General features: G+C 50.1%; 2 protein-coding genes across 2 annotated transcripts; both read right to left on the bottom strand.

The window, feature by feature from the left end:
* Window positions 1–2522: 2522 nt before the first annotated feature.
* Krt32 (keratin 32) lies at window positions 2523–9815 on the bottom strand. The gene is made up of 7 exons (XM_021626269.2): window positions 9333–9815; window positions 8373–8455; window positions 8049–8205; window positions 6655–6816; window positions 6447–6572; window positions 5578–5798; window positions 2523–2908 (listed from the first exon to the last, which is right to left on the bottom strand). Exons 1-7 carry the CDS (start codon window positions 9813–9815, stop codon window positions 2779–2781), a joined length of 1362 nt encoding a protein of 453 aa, XP_021481944.1. The 3' UTR covers window positions 2523–2778.
* Window positions 9816–14570: 4755 nt separating this feature from the next.
* On the bottom strand, window positions 14571–18531 carry Krt35 (keratin 35). Its single transcript, XM_060386729.1, has 7 exons — window positions 18023–18531; window positions 17223–17305; window positions 16870–17026; window positions 16358–16519; window positions 16080–16205; window positions 15325–15545; window positions 14571–15045 (listed from the first exon to the last, which is right to left on the bottom strand). The coding sequence occupies exons 1-7, from the start codon at window positions 18491–18493 to the stop codon at window positions 14898–14900; spliced, it is 1368 nt and encodes a 455-aa protein (XP_060242712.1). The 5' UTR covers window positions 18494–18531; the 3' UTR covers window positions 14571–14897.
* Window positions 18532–18825: the final 294 nt, after the last annotated feature.

Raw genomic sequence — 18825 nt, 5'->3', positions numbered from 1 at the left:
TTTTCTTAGTTAAAAAATTAGATAAGCATGCATGGCTAGCTGATTGGACAAAACAGGTCAGGATTCTAGAACCAAAGCTTTGCTACATTCTATACAAATGTCTCAAGCCAAGCACAACGTGAAAAAGTTCTAAAGAGAAAAGATTCCTGGCTTGTGTGCAGTTACGGAGAAAACCAACCCAACAGATGCCCCTTTCCCTCGGCATTGCAGCACACTGAAACTTTATCCTCTTACCAACCACAACCCACAGCTAGCCCGGCATTGCATTTGTGTCTCTGCTGTGAGGCTAAATGGCCTTGTCTGCCAGGCAGGCAGGCAGGCAGGCAGGCAGGCAGGCAGGCAGGCAGGATCATGTCTGGAGAGCCCCCGGGCCTCTATGGGAGCCAATCCACATTTCATGATTTCTTGGCAAGCCCAGAGGACAGATACTTAATAAAAACCTCACTCAGCTCATTAAAGAAGACCTGTGTGTTCCGGGAGTGAGACCGTGGCTCTTTCCTCCTTTACCTGCATGGCCAGTCCTTTGCCAAGGCCAATCCCTCACAGAGTCTCTCACGCTGAGCCTTGCTTGTTTTCCAGGGTTGCCGTGATCACCTTGCGGAAGACCCTGTCAGTTCCTCCCCAGACGGTTGGTGCACGCCCCTGCCTCTCAGCCATCCTGTCTATGCCCTTTGGTGATGTTCTCTGCAATACCACTCTGGTCATGGCATCCTTCAGCCCAAATCCTGCAGCAGGCCTCCCACTGGCAGTGGAAGAGAATCCAGGTTCTCTGGGGGCACCTAAGACTCCCTCCCAGCACAGTATCTTCCTCCATTCGAGCTATTTCTGCTAATCCTCACCCAGGAACCTAATGTTCCATCTATCAGGCCTCCCAAACGCAGCCACTGCCTCTTGGAAGCCCTCACACTCATATCTATGCTCTGTAGAGCCTCTTCAACCTCCCCAGCCCATCTCAAATGGCATTGGCTACAAGAAACCTCTTGGTACACACAACCTCCTTGCTCCCACCTCCAGCCTACTTCCTCCTGATCTTTGCCAGCGTTTATTCCTGCTGGGTGGGAATTTGCCTGGTACTTAAAATGATGACACACAGTTAGGCTTGGGTTCAAAACTTTTTCCTTGCGTATAATCCTGGGCACTAGACCTACTCCCTCTCTGTGCCCTGATTTCCTGTGTCTAAAATGAACACACCACCAATACCTTATGAGGTTGTCGTGGAAACTGCTCATGTTTGTTTTCATAAGATGCTCAGCAAATTGGAAGAGATGACTGCAGAGTAAGTGCTCCATAAGACATAGGGTCGGGCCTGGTGACGCCAGTGCAGGCCTGTAATCTCAGCTACTCGGCAGGTTGAAATAGGAGGTGGCAAGTTCAAGGCCAGCCTGAGAAACTTAGTGAAACTTTGCTAAAACATTTTTTAAAAGTGGGGGCTGGAGACTCAGATAGCTCAGCAATGAAGCATTTGCCTAAGATGCATGAGACCCCATTTGCCACGGTCAGCAGGGCGGACAAGGAAGCAAGGCAGCAATTACCACTACTGTTACTGCGATTGCTTGGTCCTTGCTGAAGGGGTGGAGCCTCACTTGCTGTGACCTTACTGCCCCCTCTAATTCTAAGGGTCTGGATGTTGAGGAACACTTGTATTTTCTTCTTCTGGCATCCTTCACACCCAACTATAGTTTGCCAACAGTGAAGCCTCTGAATATGAATTAATCAAACATCTCTAGCAATCGTGCGACTTTGGGCCAATTCTTTAACGCCTCTGGCCCTTGGTTTCCCCATTAAAAAATGGAGAAAATAACAGTCCCTTGTTTATAGACTTCTCTCTCTCTCTCTCTCTCTCTCTCTCTCTCTCTCTTGCAAGACTGGGTGAGGCAAAACTCGCAGTGTCTGGAGACCATTGTTTGGGTTATCCAGACCCTGCACCCACCAGCATTTCCTAAAGACTGGATGGGGCAAGGAGGTCCGTTTATTAGGGTATTATCCTCAATTGCAAGTCGTTTGACCCTGGTTTCTGGCATGGCAGTCTACCTCCCTTTATCTCTTTATTCTTTCACTACTTGGCTCTGGAATGGTCTCCTAGTTTAAATAGACTTACAGCATTTAAGCCTCTTTTTCAGTTAACCACTCCTTGATTCTGCTGAAACAAGGAGAGCAGGAGAGGTGTCACAGTGTTTAAGCTGCTACTCTTCCAGGGACCTGAGTTGGGTTTCCAGCACCTACATGGTAGTTCAAAACAATCTGTAATTCTAGTTCTATGGGGGAATCCGACACCCTCTTCTGGCATACATGTGCTACACACACATACGAAGCAGGCGAAACACTCATACACGTAAGATAAAAAGAACTGATATTTTAAAAATAAGAGGCATAAGAACACAAAATTTGGACACTGCCTTCTTGAGCCCAAACAAATAGAGTTGGCTCATGAATGCATGCGCCATCATGAGAGACAAGGAAATACAAACTTGCAGGGCCATTGAGTTAGGCTTTATTTGCAGTTTAACCGAAAGCATGTGCCCTCTGAGAAAGCATAGACACCCAGAAACATCACCAAAGAGAACCTTCTGCCCGTGGCAGTAGAGGAGGCAGCTTTGAAGCAATATAGCATCAGAGCATGTTGCCAGTGTCCACTTCCTGGTTCTGTTCGGGGACCATCTAAGCTGGCCCCGCTCTTTGCATGGTCTCAGGATTGTGGTCAGGCTTGGTGTGAAGAGGCACCAGGTCATGGGGCTCGGGTTCCTCCAGGATCCACACACTGAGGGATGCTCAGAGGCTTCAGTAGCGGCTCTGAAGGCAGGGCGAACCAGGCACGCAAACAGTGTGTGGCACACAGACGGGGCGCGGCACCCCAAGGGAGGGTGCACAAGGCTGGCAGGAGGGCGTGGTGCAAGGGTTACAGGGTAGCCTGGGAGAAAAAGGCACAGTGGGCAGGAATTAGCAGAGGAGTCCACCGCCTCACATACCATGACAATTCTACCCTCCTGCACCTCTCTGATGGGCTACGCCGCACACCTCTTTCACCTGGCTTCCCTTATTTCAGTCTCCTTCATTCTTGCCTGTGTCACCTCCGTGGCCTTCCAACTGACCCCTACCCACAATTCCTCTCTTGCCTCTCCTTCTAAACCCCGGCAGATTGCTCTCCAGTAGACAGCAACCTAACTGTGTCCCTCCCCTACCTAAGACCTTCAGTGGCTCCCACTTGTGCTTGAGGCAAGCGTGAGCCTCTTTTACAGATATGTGTGTCCTACTGTACCTCCCCGCACACACCTGAGGCTGTCTGGTCTCCAGCCTCCTGACAGTTCCTCCATGAGCTAGCCAGCTCAGGCTGTAGGATGCGCGTCTTCTCTTTCTAGAACTCTCTTCCATAACCACTGTCTCAATCAACTCCTTCTCTTCGTTAAAGGCTCAACTCAGCTGTCACAACACCTCCAAACCCCCAGCACCTCAGTGTTAGATGTCTCAGGGGCATCACTTGGCTCCTCCTGTAGTAATAGCTACCTACTTCACTGGGGACTATCTGCCCTACCAGACAGTTAAGTTCCAGAACTATTCGGGTATGCTCTCTCTATACCTGGTATAGAGCAGGCACTTCCTAAGAATGTGTTGAAGAAGAAGAAATAATAAACGGATGTGGAATGAATACATGGCAAAAGGAAACAGGGTGGTCTCAGACACTGACAGGCTGGGGCCCAAAACCAGAACCGACACACTGGACCCCAGGCAGAGACCAAACAGCTCGGAGACCCAACGTGTAACCTGAGGGCCACCTTCAGTCTTAAGTTATTTAATGTGGCCAGAACCTTTTTTCTTTTCAATGTGTTAAATATATTTTAAAGTTGAAAACTTTTAAAGCTTGGGGGGGGAATACAAATCCCAGCTCTCCTTGAGCAGCTGAAAGAGCAGCAACACACAGGATCTGCTTCTTATTTGGTGGAACTGGCCGTCAGAGGACAATACGAGGACAGCACAAGATCCCTGGCTTCCACCGTCCCATATCATGTGTGTATGGGAACAGCCCAGTCCTTGCAAACATGTTAGTTTACAACACTTGCTTTGGTGGGATATGATTCTGAGTGACCGAAAAACAAGACAAAACGTTGGACAATAAATTGCTGCAAGGGTTGGGGAGATGTCTCAGTGAGTAAAGGGTTTATCATACACATGTAAAGACCTGTGTTGGATCCCCAGAGTCTATGTGAGATCAGGCACAACACGTGTCCATAGCCCTGCTATTCCTACAGTGAGAGGGTAGGCAGAGGCAAGACCATCCCCAAAAGCTTGTGGGCCAGCTAGACTGGTGTGTGCCATGGTGCAAAAGAGACCTTGTCTCAGGCAAACTGGAAATCTGAAGTTGTCCTCTGACCTACACACACACACACACACACACACACACACTATACACACACACACACACACACACACACACACACTGTAACAATGCAAATCTGCATTCATAAATATGAACACTTACACATGCATGTGCACATACAGGGATTTTTGTAGAAGGAAGGAAGGAAAGAAGGAAGGAAGGAAGGAAGGAAGGAAGGAAGGAAGGAAGGAAGGAGGAAGGAAGGAAGGAAGGAAGGAAGGAAGGAAGGAAGGAAGGAAGGAAGGAGGAAGGAAGGAAGGAAGGAAGGAAGGAAGGAAGGAAGGAAGGAAGGAAGGAAGGAGAGAGAGAGAAAGAGAGAGAGAGAGAGAAAGAAAGAAAGAAAGAAAGAAAGAAAGAAAGAAAGAAAGAAAGAAAGAAAGAAAGAAAGAAAGAAAGAAACACTATTAGCACACCCTTTGTCACAACACCCTGAATCCAGAAGACAGCCAACAAATTCTACTGATTAATCCTGCTTGCATAACAGCGGGACAGATACCTCCAGTGATCTCCCCATTGCTCCTGACTACTGTCCCTGCCTGGTTCCCCTCCCACTCAGCCCTTCTTGCATCTCTCAGGAGAATCTTCCCAAACAGCAGCTCTGAGTTTTCCTTGACTCAGACAAGAAACATTTCCCCGGCATCTGCCATGCACCAAGTCCAGGGAAACAAATATATCCTATTGTCTCTGTATTCCAGATGTTTACCAGCAAGTAGAGAGGTGAGCAACTACGCAGATCCTACCATTCCCTAAAAACGGCAAAGGCCTCTGATGGGCCAGGTGTGTCCTTTGTAGTTGTCCATTAAAGAGCTCCAGCTGACCGTTCCTGCCTGCTGCCCAACAGCATCAAGCTACCTCCTGTCTTCCCAGAACTCCTCTCCCAAGAATGACCTCCAGTGGGCTGCCTGCCTGTGCCTGACAGATGCAGCAATCTGAAGGCAGATGCTTTCTCATCATCTATTTCCGTATCCTTCGTGATCCCTGTTGCACGGTAGGCACTTGAGAGGAGTTTGTCAGCTGGAAGTGAAGAAGGATGGACTCTTCTGGGCCAAGTTTGAGACCGTAGCCTTAACATCACCTGGATTCCTTTAGAGCATACCAGCTTTGTGGTGTCTCCTAAGCCCATGACAGGTAGACAGATGGGCTTGCTTCCTAGGCCCCATCCCACCCTGTTGGACACCCTACAGAGCCTCTCCCCAGCCACTCACTTGCTGTCCTCGCTCTCCAGCAGGCCCCTGTACGTGTCGATCTCACACTCCAGCCGGGCCTTGACGTCCAGCAGCACCTTGTACTCTTGGTTCTGTCTCTCCAGGTCACAGCGGATGTTGGCCAGCTGGGACTCCACGTTGGTGATCATGCCCTGCATCTGGGCCAGCTGGGAGGTGAAGCGGGCCTCCGTCTCCCCCAACGTGTTTTCCAGAGAGTCTCTCTAGGGCAAAGGAAAGGCACAACGGTGAAGAGGCAGCTGCTTTCTGTGGCCTGGTGCAGAAAGACAGAGGAGAGTTGAGTCTTTGCTTTGATGAATGGCCCCCCCTCTTCTAAGCCACTGTGGAAACAGAAGCCCAGAAATAGATCACGTCATCTGCTCCAGGTTACACATCCAGTAGAACCATAGTCTGAACTCAAATCCTGAATCTGATCCTATAAAGTTTGGAGTTAGAGTTCATCAAATATTCTATTAGGACTTCACATCTTCTTGATGGCTTTCACATGGGAGTCCTTAAAAAATACCCAGCCCCAAGCCAAGGCTCCAGAAACTCTGGTTCCAATGATCTGGAGAAAATCCTAGGTATGGGGGTTATTTAATCTCTATAGGTGACATTGAGAACAGGGGATTGGAAGGACGGGCTAGTTGAATGGCAGGCCTGTTGGGGGAAATGATGTTTGGCATCCAATATGGGCCATATCCCTTTATCTCTGAGATGGTTCCTAAGAACCCTCCCTCCAAGAAAGTCAGCTGGGGGTGTGAATCTCTTGGCTGAATCGGGTTATCCTCCTGCCCTCCAGACACAGCTGCAACCTGTACCCAGTGCTTTCCCAGATCCAGAGCTAACAGGTACCCTCCAGCAGCTCTCACCAGGCTGTGCTGAGCCTGCAGTTCGATCTCCAGGGTGTTGACTGTTCGTCTCAGGTCAATGATGTCCGACTGATAGCTCTGAAGCTGCTCAGAGCTTGTGGCCACCTGTTTGTTAAGTTCCTCCATCTGCAGCAAAGACAGGGAGAAGGCTGGGAGTCCCTTCCTTGGGACACTGAAGAGCCCAGCCTCCTGGGAGAGATGTGCTCACCTGTGTATTGAACCATTCCTCCACGTCCCTGTGGTTGCTCTCCACCATGGTCTCATACTGACATCTCATCTCCTCCAACATCCTGGTCAGGTCCACGGGGGGTGCAGCATCTACCTCGATGTTAAGGCGGTCCCCAAGCTGTTGTCTAAGGACACCAACTTCCTGCAGAGACACAAGACCCCAAGCAAGTTTGAAAAATGCATAAAATATAACAAGGGACCCTGAAGAGCTTGGCACTGGGGGGGGAGGGGCCTTCAGGGCCTGAAGCCTACCCTGCAGAGTCTCAATGGTCATCCAACTGATCACCCCTGGTGACACTTCCTGTCACTTGGGCAGAAGCCAAGTTCAGGGTCAATTTTTTTGTTTGTTTATTTGGACTAAGATGGGAAACCCATGCACCACCACCCCCTCCCATTTTCTCATCATGCTACCAGCCCTATTCGTTGAGTGAGGAAGGAGGGTCACAGAACCTGACTTTACTTGATTCCAGGTCCAAATGAGAACAGGCCCCTCCCCAGGCCTGCCTGCCAGTGAGAGAAAGTTGTCACTGTGGCTGCCCAAGTGTATGATAATGCCTCATTAGTGACTTCTTGGTGCAGTTCCCAACTCTCTGGTTTTAGTGGGATGAGTCAGATGCCCCAGGGCATTCACTGAGTGCATGGTGACTGATTGTTATTTTACATTTAAGCCTAGGGAAGGAAGCCCAACCAGAATCCAGAGACGCTTGTTCATTCAAATCCCTGCTGAAAAAGTATGAGGGTCAACCCGGAGGAGGAAGACCAAAGCACCACAGAGCAAATGGTCCTTGCAGCATATGGGGTCCTGTGAGAATAGGGGGAAGAAATGGTGTCTATGACTTAATCTTCTGGATCTTACATAGAGACAGAAGAACAAGAAGTGGGCAAGAATAGGGACAGAACAGAGATGTAAAACACCAAAGTCTAACCCTCAGAGGGGAGGGCTCATCCAGTAGGCAGCCTCACAGAGACAGACCGTGTGTACATTCTACAATGCAAACATCCTAAGCCCACTAGGATAAGGCTCTCACCAGAAAGACAAATGCAGTCCCTGCTACAGAAATTTGGCAGTCACCAGGAAGTACAGAAGAAAGAGATGCATTTGTGTTCACCTACTAAGAGGTAGGTGTTTCATGCCCAGGGCCTGTGTCATATTCATGATCCATGTAATATCATTAGATCCTCCCAATAACCCTGCATGGTAGTTACCTCTGTTTCATGAGTGATGGGACTCAGAAAGGGTACAAGAATCACATAAAGTCACAGAAACAATATGTCGTCCACCTGGCCATTTCAACTCATATCTATTCAACTCCAAGCCCTATTTTGTTTTCAAGGTGTACCCTAGACCCACCTCTATTTTACTTTTCATCTCACCTCTTCATGGTTCCTCTTGAGGCACAGAAGTTCCTCCTTCAGGGACTCTACTTGAGCCTCCAGGTCAGCCTTATTCAGGGTCAGCTCATCCAGGATCCTGCGCAGGCCATTGGTGTCTGCTTCTACCAGCTGTCTCAGGGACAGCTCTGTCTCATACCTACAAAAAAAGTCAGGGTAAGCAACCAAAGGGTAGAACTGTATACAGAACCCAAGGAAGGCTTTAAAATGCTGGCGCTGTCTAATCCTGTATGAAACCAATGGAGAGCTAACCCAAGGGTGTTCAAGGAAAAGACTCCCTACCTCCAAGTCCCCTGCCAAACTCACTTGGTCCTGAAGTCATCTGCAGCCAGCTTGGCATTGTCAATGTGCACGATCATCCTGGCATTCTCTGCCTTGGTGCACAGAACCTGCCAACCAAGACACATAGAGTGGGTAGGAGCAGAAGGAAAAAAACGCAGGGAAGGTGTCCTAGTTCCATTTCTGTTGCTTTGGCAAAATAACCCTGACCCAAAAAAAAAGCAACATAAAAAAGGATTTATTTGGCTGACAATTCCAGTTAGTAAAACAACGAGTCACATCACAGCCAAAAGCAGAGAGCAATAAATGCATGAATGTGTGCTCACTCGATTGCCTGCTTGCTCGATCGATTGATTGCTCTTAGCTTGATCACTCCACTCTTAAAGAGGTCAGTACCCTCTGCCTAGGGAATAGTGTCACCCATAGTGGTCTGCCTCTTCCCACATCTAGTAACACAACTAAGAATCACCTGGGAAGAGAGCTTCCATGCGGTATTGCCTACATTGGGTTGGACTGTGGGCATGTCTGTGGAGGATTATCTTAGGCTAATTGAGATCTTCCAAATTTCCCATTATGGATGCCGTGAGCAATGTGTAAAGAAAGAGTCCTATTCTGTCTGACAGACAAGTCCTTGACATTTACTGAGAATTCAGGAGATACAGAGGCTGTACTAAACACTTGACCTGCATTGCTTACCGAGTTCTCTTAAGTACCCCTTTAAATATGGACCAGTATTCTCTCCCATTCTACAGATGAGGAAACTGATGTCTGGAAAAGGAAAAGAGACCTCCAAAGCTTTGCAACGACAGGGCCCTTCCTGCACTAAGGTCTTTGGATGAATGTTCTAGTTAGGAGATAATCCTATGCCCTGGGGAGGTCTCTTTTCCCTGAGCATAGCTGAAAACCTTAATGAGATTCCTATCTAGAGTACTGGCTTTTCTGGGTGCCTCTCCCAGATAGTCTGTTCACAACGCGCCCTCACCTCACCTTCTGCTGGAGCTCTTCGATGGTCTGGAAGTAGGACTGGTAGTCAGGACACATGGTCATCACCTGCACCTGGTAGACATCTTGGATCTTGCCCTCCAGCTCTGCATTCTCCTTCTCCAGCTGCCGCACCTTTTCCAGGTAGTTGGCCAGGCGGTCATTCAGGACCTGCATGGTCTCCTTCTCATTGCCGTTGAAGGCGCCCTCACAGAACAGGCCATAGGCACCCATGGAGCTGGAGAAGCAACCAGTTGGCCGGCGGTTGCTGGGTTGGCAAGAGCTGGGCAGGTAGGCCTTGGAGAGGCAGCTGGCTGGCCGGTAGGTGGTAGGCATGCAGATGGAGGGCATGCACTGCAGGGGCTGGCAGACATAACCCAGGCACAGCTCAGGCCTGCTGCCCATATTACTGGAACAGACGGAGGAAGGCCGTGAAGAGCTCTTGAGAGAGGCTGGCAAGGTGTTGGGGACAGAGCAGCTGGATGTCATGCTAGGGAGGAGCTTTCTCCCCCAGCAGCTCCCTGGATATCTACAGACTCCATCCTTCCCAGGCCTTTTTATACTCCTGGAGTAAAGGGGCTCACACTAAAAAAGTCATCAGGGGGAGTGGGAGTGTTGATGTTTACACTCAGCCCCAGAGGAAGCTGATAATTAATTTGTAATTCGGTTTCCAATAAGGAGTTCCTTTCCTCATAAAAGAGGGCAAACTGGTCATTTGGCTAAAGCAGGACTCTGGGTTCTTGTCATTGGTCACCCTCGGGGGAGAGCATCAACACACATCTTCAAAGGACCAGCCCCATACCTGGCCCCTCATTACTAGGGTGTGGCAGCAGGTACTGTCGCAGCCTGTCCTGTGTTGCCAGGGACCTTGCCCGCTGCGCCCCCGCCTGCACCTGCCCTAGGGGAAGGCTGCAAACCTGCCGAAAGGTAGATTCCCCTTTAATGAAAGCATTTCATGTGGGAAGAGGCCTGGCCCCTTCACAAGGAAATGTGTGGGTGACAGAAGCTGCCTCAAAAGCGAGGTATAAATCTGGATGGATAGGAAAGAGACCAGGGGTTTCAGAATATATCTTGTCCTCCCACATATCAGGAGGAGAGAAAGAGAAACAGACACCTAAGCAGCTAAGACATCTTTTCAGTTGGATGCAAATGGGAATGGAAGGCCCTTCTCCTTGGAGAAGCAGGTCAATGTCATGACCGCCTCCAGGAGGCAGGGCCTCTGTCTTGACCCTCTGTGGGTCCTCCACTTGAAGGTGGCTGCCACTGTGGTGGAATGTTCTACTATCATCTGTTCAGGCTGAGGTTGAACAAGTTAGAACTGGCTCTCCTTTTACTTTCTGCAGTGGTGCATGGGGAGGGCTCAATTTGGGACCCCAGTAAGCGGAAGTCCTGTAAATTAGGTCTTTGAAAGGGGATGCTCTGCGTGAAGCCAAGAAACGAGGAGCAGTCGTACCTAGTTCCCAAGCCTTAGTCATTCCTTGAGCAACAGGCTAAGCTAACGCTTTTCAGTTCCGGCTGTGAAAGCTGTGGGCTTACAGGCACATGTCACATCACCGCCCTTGTACTCACTCCTGCTTTAGGTACTTTTCCTGTTGCTATAACAAAATGCCTGAAAAACGCAACTCAAGGAAGGAAGGCTTACAGTGGGGGGGACCACAGTTCATCATTTGCCATGATGAAGGCCTGGCAGCAGGGGCTTGAGGCAGCTGGTCACGTTGGCTCCAGTCAAAGACAGAGAGAAATGAATGCTGACGCTCCAATGACTTTCTTTCATATCTGCTCAGAACCCTAGACACTAGACTCTCTTCTCAAAGCAGTGTTGGGACACAAGCACTTTTCCTACCTCTCCAATTACTTCCTTCAGAGGCATTGGCAAGAGGACAGGAAATAGAAACTACCACCCTGTCCTCCCAGTGTTTAAGATCTCGAGATAGGAACCCTGCCTTTCTAATGTGTGCTGTAAGTTTTAAAAGTCATTTTGTCTCCCTGCATCTCAATTTCTTAATGAAAATTGACTTTGATTAAATGATCTATCAAGAGATGAGGATATTTACGCACACACTCACTCATATGTTAGAGTGCACGCCTAGCATGGGTGAGGGCATGGTCCCACCCCGACTCTCATGACCCTCCTCCCTCCTCACCTCCATAAGAAAAAAAAAAAGAACTTCCATTTTGATCCTCTGGAACAACCAGAATTCCAGTGGCTTCTTCTCAATGGTACAGTTTGGAGAAGCTGGTGATGCCAGATGGGGGGGCAGGCGTGAGAACAACACCAATGACCTGAGGTGAGACACCTCAGCCACCCTTCAACGTCATAGATAAGCAGCACTTGCTAGCTATTACGTGAACGGAAGCCAGGCTGGGTCCTTGGCAGTGATTTACTTACTTTGTCCTGTATCCTCTCGGCTGTGATGAAATCCCCCGCCGAAAGCCACGTAGGGAAGAGCTGATCTTAGCTCACAGTATGAGGGATAGCCCATCGTGGCATGGTAGGGACTGGGGACAGCTAGTAACACTGCATCCATAGTTAAGAAGCAGACAAAGCTGCCCCGAGCTCCCCTCAGCGTCACCCAAAGAGCTTCCAGACACCCCATTACTAGGAAAATCTTAGCCAACTGAATCAGGATTTCTGGGGGTCGAGGCAGGAAAAGGGTCATTTTCTGTTTTTTATTTTGTTGTGTTGTGGGTTTGGTTTGTTGGGTTTTTATTTCTAAGCCCTCCAGGTCATTCCAGCATGCAGACAGAGGTGAAAACTTCTGGCTGCATGGAGACAAGGACTGTAAATGAAAAGCAGATGAGTTGAGTAAAGGTAGGTTCCTTGTGAGCTGGTGAGCACCATCTGGGAGGAAGTTAGATGGCTTGGAAGTGGCTTTTGATTCTGAGGGCTCCAGGAAGAAGAACAGAGTGTGACTTGTACAGAGCAGGCTTCACTAAAGCCTGTGCTCACCACTGTCAGAGTTGAAACTGATGCTAACGCATGCAACTTCTTGGTTGGTTGGTTGGTTGGTTGGTTGGTTGGTTGGTTGGTTGGTTGGTTGGTTGGTTAGTTTGTCGTTGTCATCATTGTTGTTGTTTGGTTGGGCTTTCTTTGGTTTTGTTTTTTAATTATACGTACTGGGAGAGTATGGATTGTGAGTGAGGTGCTCACGTAGGCCAGAGGGCATCGGATCCCCTGGAACTGGAGTTACAGGTGCTTGTGAGATCTTTGACATGGATACTGGAAACCAAGTCTAAACTCCATTCCTCTGCAAGGAAACAAACACTCTTCAATGCTGAGCCATTTCTCCACCCCCACAGCTTCTTACATACTTAAGCTGACCTGAGGCAAGTGGACACTGCTGCCTGGAAATGCTGCCTCAAAAACGAAATTCCAACAGAGAAAAGTAGATGGCTACCCTAAGAGCATCCAACTAGAAGGACGAGTCAGTGTTGGCCAGTGTCCAGATGCAAGCCGTATGCTCAGTAAAGCGCCAGGGACATTACAGCATAGTGACTAAGCGTCACCTGATCTGTTTTCCTCAGGAGAGAACTGAGACTCAGAAAGGCACGATGACCTGCCAACACTCTCCCACAATGGAAAGGCTTACATTTGAACCCAGGTCCCTCTGACCCCGTGTTCCAATTCTGTATTCTTTACATTAATGGCACAGCCTCTTCCCATCACTAAAGTAGTTAGATAGACAGACAGATATAGATAGATAGATAGATAGATAGATAGATAGATAGATAGATAGATAGATAGATAAACAGACAGACAGAGAAGTAGTGAGTAGGAGTGGATACCCTCCCTGTGCTATATCAAGGCCTCCCTTCCACGTAGAATGACCCCTGCCCATGCTACCTAGCATCCCACCTGGCACATATTGGTCCTCAGTAAAGGTTTGTGAATAAAATGAATGAAGCAGATTCCTGAGCCTCAGAAAATTCAGCCATCGTATTCCAAGAAGGTAATGGTAAAGGCTAACTAGAGCCAGGGTCTGGCAGAGGCCAAAAGCCTGGGCCCTCTTTCAGGGGGATGAGGATTCTACAGCAGAATCAGAGTGAGCTGTTCTGATGCCAGGAAGGGGCAGCTCTGGCCCAAATCAGTCCAGTCCCTTTCACCATTCTGCTCTTCACCTTGGTACCATGATCACCCTCTTAACATCAAGTAAGTTCCTGAACAGGGACCTTTGTCCTCTTTGAAGAGCACATGTCCCTCTGCAGACAACCTGCCTTCTTATCTAGCTTAGAAGTAAGTGGACCATCACCCTTGTTCCTCTCCCATTGGGATTGGAAGAAGTTGGTGCTTTGCTTGGTCGTTTGAGGGAAGACATTCTGAATACAAACAACAGGATGCAGGGGAAGATGCTGGGGGTTCCTGCATCTGAGCCTCGACACCTCATTCGGTGCCAAGGGCACACAGGAGCCTCCTAGGTCACAAGCCTCTGAGTTACGAGTAAAAGTCCCCACTGAGGCTCTATCTCTGTTGCCTGTGTGTAGTGGAGTTGTGGACTATCACGAGATCTCCTGAACTGAAAGGGTTTCATAAGAGAGCTGCAAGGAAAGAGGAGAATCTATATGAATGAACCCTAAAACTACCCTGAGCATGGGACACATGCCACTGCTCTATGAGGACCATACACAAGCTCATAAAGGAACCCCGGTGTTCCCTCTTATACTTATCTCAACTTTATCAGGCCTACACTGGGACCCCTAAGGTTGCTACATATACCAAGAGGGAAAAGAGGTAACAACGGTCACCACACTGGAAACCTGCAGCAAGGTCTTCATCAGGGAAGCCAAGCAAAAAGCCTCACAGCAAGGCCCTCAGTTGGCAAAGTGCCTGCCTTGTAACAACCTGAGTTCAAGCCCCAGAATCCACTTTTTTATTTCTATTTTTTAAGGCCAGCCATGGAGGCACATGCTTGTAATGTCTGTGCTAGGGAAGCAGAGACAGGGAGATCCTTGGAGTTCACTGGTCAGCCAGTCCAGCCTACTTGGCAAGTCCCAGGGCAACGAGAGATCTTTTCTCAAAGGGGTGGGGGTGGGGTGGATGAAGCCAGAAGAACAACACTCAAATCTGTTCCAAACAGACACACACACACACAGCCTTTGCAGTCCTCTAACCACCCCCAATGAGAAGCATAGTGACCCTGTTATTTTCAGGGTCACCCTTGGACAAACATCCCCCATATGTCTGCCCAGCAGTCAGTCTAAACCCAACATGGCCACAAACCAACACAGAAATGATGTGAGCCGGTCACTGGGAGCCAGAGCAAACGGCTTTATTGCCCCACCCTCAAGATACACTGTACTGAATTTCAGAACCTACAAAAACACACTCAGAAAGGAAGGGGCCGGCCCAGAACAGAGACCTTGGAGCCCATTGAAATGATGAGGAGTCAAGGCCTGAAGGACAACCAGCCTTAGGTGACCGGGTCAAAGAAACTTGGAGGCATTTATCTGCAAGAGAGCCCTCTCATGGGCCCAGCATGAACGAAGACGTGTGGGTTGGAAGAGTTGAGTTGACTAGAGGCCATGTCGGAGCCCTGGAGGCCATGGGCTTGACCCTTTGGATCTGTCGCTCTCTTAGAACCGGCCCCCAGGGCAGGGTACACAGACAGGACGGGGGCTGCAGGTTGTACGAGCAATGCCAGTGTTGCAGGAGACAGCAGGAAGGCAGGGGAGGCATGACTTGGAAGATGAGTAGTCAGGGGCACACGGGTTGCAGGGCAGCCTGGGAGACAGAGAGAGTCATGTTACTATCATCCTGCAGTTGCTGTTCTCAATAACACTGAACAGATCCTAGCATATACAAACAGGAAGGTGCCTTTTAAATCCTATCTCCTTGTTTTATCCAAGGGAAGACAGGTGTCCAGAGAGAAAAATAGAACCAGCCAGAGCAACAGAATGGGTTGGTCCCAAGACTAGCGCTAAAACACCAAAGTTCCTGAATCAGGATACCGTGCTCTCCCTGGGCACCTGTGGAGAGGTGAGAGCATTCAGCCACACTCACTTGCAGTCCTCGCTCTCCAGCAGGCCCCTGTACGTGTTGATCTCACACTCCAGCCGGGCCCGGACGTCCAGCAGCACCTGGTACTCCTGGTTCTGGCGCTCCAGGTCGGCCCGAATGTCACCAAGCTGAGATTCCACATTGGTGATCATGCACTGCATCTGGGCCAGCTGGGAGCTGTAGCGGGCTTCCGTCTCAGCCAGGGTGGCATCCAGAGCATCTCTCTGAGAGGACAAAGGTTGTGGGAAGAGGAAGAGATTAGCGAGCAGTGAACTGTCGAGGAAGATCTACCTGTGTCTCAATGGGACTTCAGAACACGAGAGGAAGCTCAGAAAGTCACAGGACTAGGAGAAACCATGCGTAGAAGCCACTGAAGATCACTGTACTGAATTTCAGAACCTACAAAAACACACTCAGAAAGGAAGGGGCCGGCCTGTATGCCTGTATACACTGAAGCCGCTCCTGTATGCCCTTGACTTAACTTCCTTCATAGAGGGATCATTACGCAAAAGGTGGATCTTAACACGAACATAAGAATTACTACTCAGGCATGTCAAGTACTACAGACCCTCTTGTCTTTCACCACGAGGGCAGCTGGGATGTGTGCCTGGTCTCCTTACTTTCTTCTCTGCACAGAGAAGTCCTGAGCTAAGAATTTGGACTCTGGGAGTCCACCTGCATAGCTGAAGTATGGAATCTAGGGGTTGCATGCCTCCCAGCTTGGTTCAGGAGCTGTTCCACTCCATCCCGGTGCTTACCATGCTCTGCTGTGCCTGCAACTCAATCTCCAGGGAGTTGACAGTGCGTCTCAACTCGATGATGTCCGTCTGGCAGGACTGCAGCTGCTCTGAGCTGGACACGACCTGCTGGTTCAGTTCCTCGGTCTGAAACACAGGCACGCGGGATCTGCTCAGGACCCCTGAGGTCTCAGCCTCAAAGGTTTCAGAGATCACGTGGAATCAACGAGTGTGAGTCAAAAAGACCTTTACCCACACCAACCCGTTCCTACCCTGACTCCACCTCAGCCTGCACTGACCTGGGTGTCATACCAGTCTTCCGCATCCCTGCGGTTATTCTCCACCAAGGTCTCATATTGGCACCTCATCTCATCCAGAACCCGGTTCAGATCAACAGGAGGAGCGGCATCCACCTCCACGTTGAGCCGGTCGCCAAGCTGGCAGCGCAGCGAGTTCACTTCCTGTGGTACAGAGGAGGGTCTGTTTCAAGGTGGCTGCCTCGCCCATACTCAACTCTTCCTTCCTGTACTCACCTGCGCTCCTTATGTTCATCTCCTCGCCCTTGCTCATCTCTCCCAATGCTCCTGCCCCCTCATGTTCATACGCTCCTCCATCTTACCTCTTCTTTCCATTCCCACCCACTCCTCGGCTCACCTCTCCCCATTGTCATTTGATCCCTCCTGCTCACCTCTTCCCCATCTTCACCTGGTCTTCCATGAATACCTCCTTCTCCATTCTCATCTACCCCACATGCTGACCTCCTCCCTAACCTCGCTTGGTCCTCCATGCTCATGGCCTCCCTCATGCTCACCTCCTCATGGTTCTTCTTGAGGCAGAGCAGCTCTTCCTTCAGAGACTCCACCTGCGCCTCCAGGTCAGCCTTGCACAGGGTCAGATCATCCAAGATCCGGCGCAGGCCGTTGATGTCAGCCTCCACCAGCTGCCGCAGGGACACCTCTGTCTCGTACCTGCACACAGAGAGCAAGGCACCCCAACCTGTGATCCCATTTGTAGGAAAGTCAAGCCCCATCGCCGCACTGGCCTGGTGTTGTAAGCCCTGCCCTCACACCTCAGTGCCTGGGTGCAAGCTGAAACCCTCAAGCTCAACCATCACCGGCATCCAGCTGTACCAGTTCCAGCCCAGGGGCAAGCAGGACCACTCACTTGGTCCTGAAGTCATCGGCAGCCAGCTTGGCATTGTCGATCTGTACCACCAGCCTGGCATTCTCTGCCTTGCTGCAAAGAGTCTGGGAACATAAAGAAGTGATTTCATGTAAGAAAGGACGTTCTGCTGGTGGGTGCTTCCCCCTGCCCCCGACCACCCCGGGTCTGGCAAGAGCTGCCAGTGAAAGGAGGCAGATCCCCATTCTGGAATCTCAATGGTTTGAGGTTCTCTGTGAGATGAGAGCTGGTATCAAACATTAGAACCTCTAGAGCCTATACAGTGTGGTATGCCAATGATGTGGAGGGCTAGGGAAAAGGCACAGACATGCTACAGGAAATACTGAAGCATGAGGGAATGAGGCTTCTTCCTGTCCCCCAGGCCTGCCATGAGTCCAAGGCAGATGGCTGCCAGCAGGTACCCTCTAGTTCTCTGGTCACAAATGCTTTCGCTTGGGATCCAACTGAGCCCTTCAAGAATGAGGACCTAGAAAGGTGTCTTCTTTGCTTTACAGATGGCGAAACCAAGCTTCAGTGAACACACCAAATCCAACCACCTTGCTTGCTCTTCTAAAATGAGGATGTTAAAATTCAGAGAGAGAGGGACAGTGGTATCAAAGGTCACACAGCCGGTGAGTTAATACAGCCCAAGTTCAAGTTCAGGGTCTGATAGATTGGGCTAAAGTTGTTAAGAAGAATAAAAGAGGCCAGTTTATTAACAAGCTCTGTTCCCTCCAAAAGTTCCCGATGGGAGCCAGGCTGCTCCCACACATGATGTAGCTTCTGCACCTGAAGCCACTCACCTTCTTCTGGAGCTCCTCCATGGTCCGGAAGTAAGACTGGTAATCGGGGCACATGTAGGGTACCTGTTGCTCACACCACTCTCGAATGCGGCTCTCCAGGCTGGCATTCTCCTGCTCCAGCTGGCGCACCTTCTCCAGATAGGTGGCCAGGCGGTCATTCAGGGACTGCATGGTCTCCTTCTCGTTGCCGGTGAGGATGCCCTCCCCGAACCAACCTCCAGCCATGCTGTAGCTGGTGGCAAAGCCTCCTGGGGGGAGGCAGAGCGCAGGGAGGCAACTGGAAACCCTGTACTTGCTTCTACCCAGGCCAGCGGAGCACACGGAGAAACTCCGGGCTCCCCGAGAAAGACTCGGCAGCCTGCCGGAGCTGCTGGAGTACATGGCAGACATGCGAGCAGAGGCCCCTCCGGTTTTACCAGGGCTCTTGAGAGATCCCGAGGAGAAGCTGGCCTTGAGGCACTTGGAAGCCATGGCCGCAGCAGCCTGGATGGAAGCAGCAGATCTCTGAGAGCAGACACCCCCGACACAGAGGAGCAGCTCCCTGACTTTATACCTCTGCCCCAGTGGGCGTTGGTTGGCCCTTACAAAGTGTTTTCTCCTCATTAAAGTTAATTCCACTTTCTATCAGAACCTCTCATTAGCCTGTTATTTAGCTTCCCGTGAACACAGCCTGGCCTCGTAAAACAGAAGCCCCGTTGGACGACTGGCTATGTGGAGACTCGCCCCCACCCCACAGCCCTACACCCTGGGAAGACCCAGTCTGCACCAGCTCTTCAAAGGGGCCTGTCATCAGAACCCAGACT

This window comes from Meriones unguiculatus, chromosome 7 (assembly GCF_030254825.1).
Source record: "Meriones unguiculatus strain TT.TT164.6M chromosome 7, Bangor_MerUng_6.1, whole genome shotgun sequence".
Lineage (NCBI taxonomy): Eukaryota > Metazoa > Chordata > Mammalia > Rodentia > Muridae > Meriones > Meriones unguiculatus.
The sequence above is the reverse complement of the archived record's forward strand: the minus strand, read 5'-3'. Positions and strand labels throughout refer to the sequence as shown.